The sequence below is a fragment of the Siniperca chuatsi genome, linkage group LG4 (assembly GCF_020085105.1).
Source record: "Siniperca chuatsi isolate FFG_IHB_CAS linkage group LG4, ASM2008510v1, whole genome shotgun sequence".
Taxonomy (NCBI): Eukaryota; Metazoa; Chordata; class Actinopteri; order Centrarchiformes; family Sinipercidae; genus Siniperca; species Siniperca chuatsi.
In genome coordinates this window covers 2,428,121-2,438,817 of record NC_058045.1, presented here as the reverse complement: position 1 = coordinate 2,438,817, position 10,697 = coordinate 2,428,121, and the positions used below count along the sequence as shown (strand labels likewise).

The 10,697-nt window shown below is 43.2% G+C and overlaps 1 protein-coding gene across 1 annotated transcript; it reads left to right on the top strand.

Annotated features, from left to right (window-relative positions):
• The first annotated feature begins 1,885 nt into the window (after positions 1–1,885).
• LOC122874819 (proline-rich protein HaeIII subfamily 1-like) lies at positions 1,886–6,559 on the top strand. Its single transcript, XM_044193220.1, has 4 exons — positions 1,886–1,983; positions 3,322–3,381; positions 4,712–5,563; positions 5,925–6,559. The coding sequence occupies exons 3-4, from the start codon at positions 5,063–5,065 to the stop codon at positions 6,000–6,002; spliced, it is 579 nt and encodes a 192-aa protein (XP_044049155.1). The 5' UTR covers positions 1,886–1,983; positions 3,322–3,381; positions 4,712–5,062; the 3' UTR covers positions 6,003–6,559.
• The last annotated feature ends 4,138 nt before the right edge of the window (positions 6,560–10,697 follow it).

The following is a 10,697-nucleotide window of genomic DNA, read 5'->3' as shown; positions in this document are numbered from 1 at the left end:
AGTAACATCAGTAATGTATGTCAGTGTCAGGATGAGTAGAAAATTGTATATGAAGATGCATGCTAGAAGAAAAGACAAAACAAAGCAACCAAACCAGGAGACCATGCAGGAGCTGAGAGAGACCAAGGCAGACTGAACTGGCCAGTACTGTAGAACTGTATCAACAACACCACCTAGGGAATTTTGCCCCCAGGAATTTCTTAGGAAATTTAACCGCTTTGGTACTCAGAAAGATCCCACGCGCTCAAAAAGACTTGACCGGAAATGTGATTCCAAAAATACATATACATTTTATTACAATAATTCTTTTTCTTTAAAATGACAGATAGGTACACCAACTTTAAAATACTAGCACTGCAACAAGTTAGCTATGCATCAAAATATTGCACAGTACCCTACAGGCTCATTAGTTTGCTAATAAAGCAGAGGATACAAGGAGCAGAGCTGGGGGCTTACCGCTAGAGAAAGGACCAGCTGAGGGGGTAGGATCTTGATGCTATACACCACACGTGAACACCCCACATCATCCAAATGACACCCAGAGTGCTCTACAGTATGGAGAGAGAGAAGAGGCACCACTACTGGAGGATAAGCCTGCCACCCGCTTAGGCCCAACAGCTCCTGTCCAGCAAGAGAGAAAAGCAAACACAACAGATAAACTGGTGCCTAATTAACTCAAAGGCCATCAGTTCCGGACCAAGAAGCACACCAACGTTGCACTCCAGCCACCCTAACACCGCACTGTATACCAGGCCAGGTAAATGCCACCACAATGGTCAACTGTGACTGAAAAATACACAGTAAACACACACACACATACCCATGCACACACACAGTTGTCCAATGGAGGAACAAGATGGAAAATCTAAAAAAAAATACAAACAAAAGACTAATAATAAATCTTCCAAATAAACAAAGTAATTGAAAAGAAACTTGATACAATTAAACAGTCAACAGGACCATATGAATTGATCCATAAATTCAATTAACTGAAGGAAAAGAAAACAAAGAGGAAAACACACACTGCTTATATTGTTAATAGAAAAACAGTAGCATTCCTAGCGTCCTAACTAGACGACTTGATAACTAGACAACTTCAGTTCACTCTCAGCTGAAGCAAGCGTGGACAGAGCTGCAGAGCTGAACCAGTTGCGATGCAAGAAAAAAAGAACACAACAAAAAAAATAAAACCACTTGATGTAAAGACAAGAGTATATATGTAGCCATAGAGGTGTAGAGACAAAACAGCAGCTGCACTGGGAATGTGGGAACGGCCACCCTCCGTGGTGCACAGGCTGGCTTATAAACATCTGCAAAGTACATGAAAACACCAAAATCATCAATTGGGAACTACCCAGAGGAAAGGAAAATTCTAAATAAGATCTCGTCTTTGTCCAGCCTGTTTCTCCTAAACATTACTGAGCTCACTGTAATATCAATATGAGATTTTCTCATACTTAAATTAAGCTCTTGAGAAATAGCTTTCCTCTTGTCTCAGCCTGATCCTAATTTAAGATCTTAAAATTGTCGTGTGGATGTCACACAAGGGAGCAGGGAAAACAAGGAATAGGACCCAAATGCAAAATCCCAAAACTATGACAAAAATGCTTATTTTTTTCTCTCACTGCACTAATCATTATTTGTCTGAAATAATCAGCTCCTGAAATAACAGTAAGATCCAAAATAAAACTTGACTGGCTTATAAATGAGCCTGCACAATATCAGAAATTTGTCTCAGTGATCAAATTCAAGTCTCAACTCTGTATATTTGATCTGTTCTCAGAATTGTCTCACTTCTATCAAATAAGAGTCAAAACAAAATCTGCATATAAGCTTCAGTTTCTCTGGTTTTTCACAAACTCGCCCACCAGATGTAGAAAAACCAAGCAGGAAGTTGCTAGAAGCACGAGGAGCAGCACATTTGAATTTAACAGCTTAACGGACACACAGGAATATTTTTGTTTCGCATCCTCGATGTCAAGGGTAAGTCATTTTGAATATATATCTACATGAATGTGTTTAGTTCAAAATGATGAGTGATACAAATTAGTTATCATACCTTTTAGCTGTTTCTCAGTAGACCCCTAAAACATCAGTTTTGTCACTATTCTCACAGGTAGCGTTAGCTTAGCTAACAAATATTATGGTGCCTAACATTAGGTTTCTTTGTTTACACTCTGGGTAATGTTACATTATCTGTGAAATATCTTTTTTGCACTCTATTAAAACACTGTAGTTAACTCTGTAATAGTTAAATGTGAAACAGAAAATAAACTGCAACCAGCAGTTTCAATCATTTATTCAGTTAACGTTAGCTTAAAAAAAGAGGCAACATTCAAGCACTGTTGCTGATTAAAAACTGCATTTAAGCGTCAGTGTTTTGTTCATGGAGAAGAGTGTTTGCTACATAGACTGTATAAAATGGTTTGCTACAGGTTGAGCCTTCCTTTTTTAGACGGTTGTTCGTGGAGAAGAGTGTTTGCTACAGACGGAGGAGTGCTGGGTACCTGTACTGTGGTCAAGCTAACGTTAGCAACTTGGCTTTGAGAGAGACACCCCCGCCCCCAATGTGTGTGGAACTGTAGTGCCAGCTGAAGTCATAGCCACAGTAAAATACATGCTGATTAAGATGTTACGTTACTTATAGTCAGCCATAAATGTCTATAGTATCTCGTGATCTCGTGAGCAGCTAGCAGTGGGCTAATGTGTTGTGTTTACTGCCACAGAGAAGTGAAACTCTCGTTCATGTTACGACGGAGACTCTCCTGTTGGTCACAGCGAAGTTAGGCCTGGACAGATGAGGTTGTTATCAGCTCAGAGTCCGGCTAAAAAACTTAAAACCAAGTCAGAGCAGCAGACTGTGTGTGTGTGTGCTGCCACACTGACACTCCTCCCTGAACAGGTATAATACAGATAGAAAATATTCTGGCATGCCATACAAAATATTGTAGAAAACCATTAAAGGAGAGATGTTTTGCATTTCTTAATGCACACATATTAGGCTGTCAATTGAATTGAACTGTATGCTGTGCACTGGGCAGCCATATTATGCAAGGGAAAATAATAGCTAATGTAATTTGAAAAAGTGCTTTCACTCTAATGTCAGATTATTCTCTGTAGGGGTCTGTAGGGTAAGTCATGGAAATTATACTGTCTCGTTCATGGTTATTGAGATCTGGATCTTTTTAATCAGGTGGCGTTGTTATATTTTCTGTTCTTTGAACATATACTGTAATTGAAGGGTTAACCAATCCTGAGAGTCCTCAAATTTTTGTGTGTTAATTTTAATAGTCTTTCAAAAACAATTTCACTTTTTACCAGAAATATGACAACATCATCCCTGTTCACCGAGGTTTGTCTGCACCTCCTCTATAACGCAAGGTAAGTTTTTAATTTTTTCCATTTTACTACTGAAGCAGTAAGGTCAAGTGCGTTATGTGCAGTCAGTAAGTTTAATGGTGGGAAACCATTAGTGTGGTTCTTTTTAGGTATTGACTTTCACTTTAAAATTTCCCAAATCTTTTGGTCAGAATGAAAACCAGTATACTCGGCACACTGTGGCACATGGTTGTGTCATTTCTGGTCAAATTTTGGGGGAAATCTCATACATATCTTGAGATAGGGTCCAAATATTGAACCATCTAGTTTTCCTGGCCCAATGTCAAGGTTACTGTTGTGTGGACTCCACAGATTAATTAATTAATTTGGGTGATCGTTGACTGAACTTTTGTTAGGAGACTGCATTTTCTTTTGTCCCACAATCCTGAGAGCCATTGAACGCAGCATTGGCCAGTCTGACCTGTGACCCAGATGTCACCAGGTCAATAAAAAGGTCAGCGATCATTTGTTCTCTCTCTTTTTCTCCTGGAATCCTTCACTGCGGCGGACAGCCGTGGCTGTCTCCCTCTCAGTGCGGCATGCTCACCAGCAGACACCCACTTAAACTCTTTCCTCCTGGCATCACATGTAATCTGCTTGGAGCAGAAACACAAAGCGGAAGCAAAGTCTCCTGATCTACCAAAGCGCTGCGAAGGCCTATTAGATCTCTGCAACAAAGTTTAGCACTGCCACAGACAAAGCCTGCCAGCTAACTTCACGTGCACGTTAACACTGAGCTATTAACTCTGTAAGGACAACCAATCTTCTGATCTCTATAAGCAAAAGATGCTTCCATATATAGCTAAGCAAAGGACTGTTTAACTTATGTATATGTGACGTTACTGATGTGTTTTCATTGAGGTTTTATTGTTGTGACCTTCTCCATGGTTAAATTGAGGTTATTATTGTAACCGTAGTTCTCAGCCACTGCTAAGTTGATGTTAGTTTATGTTATGCTCCACACACACAGAGTCTTTGCATTCTAACTAACTCCTTTTAACTTGGCACTGTTATCCTAAACAGATCATACAGATACACTTCTAATTTGGCCCTTAAAGACAACTATACCTGGCATAGAGTAACTTTTATAGCTCCTGCTTCACATGTCCCTTTGTTTCTGACCATGTGGGTTCATGCTCGTACATGCGAAACATACGGAGACAGAACAAATAAACATATGCGCATTCCTTTTGTCGCACCCAGACCTTCGCACAGGCACATACACACTCTGTGCACATTTGTGTACTTAGAGTTAGTCTTCACATTGTGTGTTTTTGCTTTGTTTATCTTTTAAATAAATGCTTGTGTATAATTATGCTGGCTTCTGTTACAGATATACCAGGCCTGTAATCACCCACACCTGCTCCCAGTTACACTCCTGCTCTCCATTAGCCCCAATCACAGCCAGTACATAAGCACACCACTCACCTCAGTATGTGTCCAACCATGTTCATATGTTGGACTCTACATGCCATTCAGCAATCTAACTCCAGCACCTACTTTACCCCAGCGATCTTCCTCCTCCAGCGACCTTCATCCCCGTCCTCAACACTTCACTCTCATCATACCCGCTCTCTCTCTGGTTGTACTTCAATAAAGAGCATTCTTGGTCAACCCGGTGTCCCCTTCACCAGCTGCCTCTTTCAGTCCCTGCTGGATCGCAGCAGCCATCACTTCCTGCGGGATGGCGGCAGCTCCTCTATGTCCCGCCGCCGCCGGCCCCCAGCTCTGTGGCCCAGCCGCTGCCGGCCCCCAGCTCCGAGGCCCAGCCACCACCAGCCTCCAGTTCCGATGTCCTGTCACCGTCTCACCCCAGCCTTCACCATCACCGCCGGCCTCCAGAGGGTCTCAGCCATCGCCGCCGCCCGCCCAAGGTGACCAGCCTTCGCCGTCGCCTCCAGAGGGTCCCAGCCTTCGCCGTCATCGCCTGCCTCCAGAGGGTCTCAGCCTTCGCCGTCCGCCCGAGGTCCCCAGCTCCACCTGGGTCCAAGCTCCTGGTCGTCCATCCGAGGCCTCCCATCTCCACACCTGCCCAGGCTCCGACCTGTCACCTGGATCAGCCCGCTCCCCGTGGTGGGGGACGGCCACCACGTCAAGGGGGGGCGGGTTCAGCCCTCAGGAGATCTTGGTCAACCCGGTGTTCCCTGCCAGTCTGTACCGTAATAGCTTCTTTAATGTTACAAGAGTGAGTAATTTGCCAACCTCTTCTATGTTGAACTTCCGAATCCTTCAACCTACATCCCATTCAAGCTGAAGACTTTCATAGTGTTTTGTCTCTTCTTCCTTCACTAGTCTCTCAGTGAATATAACAGTGTTTATAAGAATGCCCAAACACTTTGATTTTACTTTTTATGATTTTTTTTATAACTGCATCTATATTCCTTCTTTACACGGGCCATTTGTGAATGTGCAATTTTCCTGAACACGTGTTAAATAATGTGCTAACTTCTGTTTTAACTGTCTCACCTCAAGTCTCTTGCTGCACTGCATCTTATAAACTTGCAATGTATTCTTTGTTTATGAGCGTTCTGTATTTTACCCAACAGAACACAGACACTGAGAGCAGCAGTTCCATGGAGCAATGTGTGATGTGGCGTCATGTCGAGGGTTGGTGCAGAGCCTGACCCAGTGGACACCGGATGTCCTGACGGGGGGAAAAAAGAGGTCTTCAGTGGAATGGGGAGCATTGTGCTCGCTTTCTTTTGGACTCTTTATTTATTTGGACGCTTATTTGGATGCTACTCATCAGACCTCAAATGCACATGAAATCCTGCAGAAGACTTTCCTCGATCTGGATGGGACAATTCCTGAAAAACAAGCAGCTGGTGGGAGGGAGTTTGAAAAAGACTGAAAATCATGCAAGTTTTTCAGTTCACAAAATGTTCGTATCAAACTGTTAACATAAGCCATCACATTAATAAGCAAACAATGCACCAACTACACACTGATGGTATGAATAAAAAACACATCTGGCTTTTGCTTTCTCTGTGCACAAGCTATGTCAGTTTGAGGTCATACTTTTGTCATAGTTCTGTAAACATACAGGGATCCAAACTTCAAGTACTGGTGTTTATTTACACATATCAAAACAAAACAAGTGTTTTTTTCCAAGACAAAACACAAAATAGTAATTTCACTGAGAAAAACATGCATTTCACTGGATTTTGACTCTTTATACTTGAGTTATACTTTATAACTTTGCAACCTTTTCCAGATGAAAATTGGTGTTACAGTGAAGAGCTGACATGAATTTGGTGGTCCTGGATGCATGCTAAGGTGCCTAAAAACCTGCACAAAAGTCAAAAGGTTTGCCAGGTGTCCCTTGTGTCAATTTTGACATTTGGGTTAATCCACTTAAATTTTATATTTTATCATTTGGCTAGAAAGTTGCAACCTTTTCCAGATGAAAGTTGGGGTTGCAGTGATGAGCTGATGTGAATTTCGTGGTCCTGGGTGCATGTTAAGCTGCCCAAAAGACCTCCACACAGGTCAAGATGTCGCCAGGTTGCCTAACGTTTTTGTATTATTCAATTTATTATTTCAAAAATTCATATTTTCTCACAAAAACGTCCCAGAGACCCCATTTGGCACAGACAGTGTGGGTTGGGCCTAGAACCAGCCCATATGACCAAATCCCCTCTGCAGCATCTAAGAAAAAAATCTGGTACATTTTAACAGTCTAGAGTGGACGGGGTGAGACTTGATGGAACTCAGACCCTCTGTGACAGTTGGACAGCGCAGAGAGATTTTTTTTTCTAAACGAGCCAGAGCTCTTTCTCTGGAATTTCCTCATATATCAACCTAGAGTTTCTCATATAGTTGGAAAATCTACACATCATAAATGAGATTTCAGACTCTTCTCACCTTTGTAAGGTGGTCTTTGTTGTATTTGTATATTTATTGGTTGAGTTTGGGGTGTTTGGGGTTGCCTAATGTCAGTGTGACAAATGGGAAAATTTCTGACACGGCGGTCGCCAAACGGGTCACCCGACGTCAAAAATGTCCCCGTTTGTCAACCAACTGTACATATTTGCATCCATAACAGCAACGATCCCATTTTTTAAATTCGCTTTCCCAAACATCATTGACCAAATTGCACGCAAGCGGCCCCTGTGGGATTTGAAAGGACAACGCACTTGTGTTCCCATATGTCAAGAATGTTACCGATCAACACCATTCAGTGAATGGCAAATGTCAGGCACACTGAAACCGTGTCACGTTTTTGCCGGTGGCAATACTTTCCCATTCATTTTCATTGATAAACGGTCCCCTTACTCGTGTTCAGCCAATTCAGTTCTAACCTCCGCTATATACGTGAGGGTGGTGGGTACACAATGTGTCAGGTGGTGCCAAATTGCTCTAGCTTTTCCTTTTACCTGGACTGCATGGGAGGTACACTCAACCACTTCATAAGGTCCTGTCCACCTGGAATCAGTGCACTTTCTCTTTTGAACTTTCACTTGAACCCAATCCCCTACCTGTACTGCTGGAGTCTCGGTGATGGTTGCTTCGGGTTTGGCCAGCTGTACCTGTTTACAAAAACTCGGGTCAAATTAGTCAATGCAGTCATGTATTCGTCAATCTGTCAGACATCCAGAGGGGGCATATGACCTCCCTCCCTGGGTGGTCCTGGCATTGGCCTACCTGTCAGCAACTCATGAGGTGTCAAGTGTGTCTTGGCCCCTGGGGAGGTTCTCATGGACATAAGTGCCAGGGGCAGTGTATCCACCCAACTGAGCTTTGTGACGAAGCAGATTGTAGCAATTTTTCTTTTCAGAGTCTGGTTGGCTCTTTCCACCAGACCCTGCGATGCGGGATGATACACTGCTATGTGTTATTCCCAGTGCTTTTTCCACCTCCCCAACTGTTTGTTACTGAAATGTGAGCTATTATCTGAGCGTACACTGCCTGGAACCCCATATCTCGGTATTAGCTTATTTTTCAACCATTTTACCACTACATCTGCTGACTCTCTTTCTTGCATGGTATTGCCTCTACCCACTAGGTGAATTGGTCTACCACCAAGTAACGGTAACCTTTCGTTCTGTTTTCTGCACCCATGTCGGTGAAGTCGATCATGATGTCTTGAAATGGTGCTTCAGGTACTGGAAACCTTCCTATTGGGCACTTGTATGGCTGCTTAGGTTTGTGTTCATTGCACATGTGGCAGTCCATCACATAGTTTTCCACAATGGCTGTCATGTGTGAATGCCACCAGCATCCTTCCATGTTCTTCTGTGTTTTCTTCTTGTTCTCCGTGAGCTGGTCCGTGTGCTTGTTTGAGCTGGCAAAGTTTGGCTGGAGCCACTATTCTTCCATCATGAGCTCTCCACAGGCCTTCTTTTTTCGTTGCTCCTTTCCGATGCCATTCACTTTGCTCATATGCTCCTGCTTGTTCTTGAATGTCAATGATGTCTTTCTCTGTTAGTTCTGGTAGTTGTTCAATGGTGACGGACATCTGTCTTAGTGTGTATCCTCCCGCTTTCTTGGCCGCAGAGTCGGCAGCATCATTTCCTTCTGCTATGCTGGTATCTAGCTTCTGGTGTCCTTTGCATTTCATCACAGCCACAGCTGCAGGCAGTAGTACTGCTCTTACCAGTTATTATAGTTGTGCTTGGTGCTTCACTGGAGTGTTGGCTGTAGTTAGGAAGTTACTTCTGACCCACTGTGGTACATCCACATGTACAGCTCCATGTCCATCGGCTGAGTCTGTGTAGATGTTCACTCTTTTTCCTACAGACAACTCCTTGGACCTTGGTCTATTGTGAGATGCGTCTTTGTGTGTGGATCCTGTTTTACTACAGCATAGGAGGCCACCCATCTGTGAACAGGACCACCTCTGGGTTTTGTAGAAGTTCTGTTTCCAGATCCACTCTCTTACATCTTTCTCAGCTCTTTCCACACAGTTATGCGCTTGGCTATTGTCTGTGGCCAGACAACTTGCCATGTTCACACCCTCAGTGTGGTATGTGACATGTGGTTGCAGCAGAATGTCTGAAATTTTTGTTTTTCTTGCTGTGGAGAAGGTGAATGCACTTGATCCCAAAAATGCCACTACACCATGATCAGTGTTCACTTTCAATTCGTGGCACATTACTATGTGGCTTGTTTTTGTGATTGCTTTTGCCAATGCTGCCAAGTACCTTGTACATCCTGCTTGCCCTGTTTCCATATTATCCAATTTGGAGCTGTGGTACATTAGCACTCTTCTTTCTCCCTCCTTTTTCTGGAAAAGCACAGCATTGACTACACCAGCTTTTTTGGAAACATCAAGATGGAAAGGTTTTATGTAGTCAGGTGATGTCAGCAGCAGCTTGTGCCAGTGCTTGTTTCGTGAGGGCAAAGGCCTCTTCTGCTGGTTGAGTCAAAGATAGGGTGGCAGTGAGGTTGTGATTTCATACCTCCGCCACCATGTCACGCAGGGGTTGTGTGAGCTCCGCATTTGCAGGAACATGGTTACAGCTATACGCTGTCAGGCCTAAAAAGGCTAGCATTTGTTGGACTGTGGCTGGTTTTCCATGTGACAGGATGTAGCCTTGTGGTAGTCTGGTGTACATCTTCTGGAGACCTACCACAGCCAACAGAGCCTTTTGTACTTCATCAGGGAGCCCGTTGAAACACTGTATTTTCCACAGGGCCTGTATAGCTTCACTGGAATCGTGTCTGGCCCTAGTATGTTGTGCCCACAGTTTGGCGGCTCTCTTCGAATATTCTAGCATTCCTTCTCCAGGGTTCATCTTGATATCTCCTACTGTGTCTATGTTTCTGTCAGTTGGATATTCTTGTTGATGTGCTGACGTGCTGCGGTAAGCGTATTGTGTCATTTCCGGTCACCAGTGTTTGTGTTTTACTAGTGGTGTAGTTCTGCTGCTCTAGCTCACACAGTTAATTTTGTTCGATTGTTCATTATAGTGATTAACTATCTGCTGTAAACTTACACTAGTTCTGCTCAAGCACTCATAGCTCTCTCCTTCTTTTAACGATTTTCTCACTAATTCCACAGTTTACACGCTATTCAGTTTTGCTAGCTACCATTCCTTAGCTTAGCAGCGAGTGATGGCTTCTCTCTCTCCCTCTCCTGCTCGGTGTGTCAAATGTTTAGCTATTCCTTTGCCTCCTTTAGTTATAATGGTACATGTAATAAATGTAGTTTATTTGTAGCATTGGAGGCGAGGCTTAGTGAACAACAAAATAGGAGAATTAAATGTGGACTCTTAAACATCAGATATCTGTCGTCTAAAGCTGTACTAGTGAACGAATTAATATCAGAGTATCATATTGACTTATTTTGTCTTACTGAAACCTGGCTGGGTCATGAA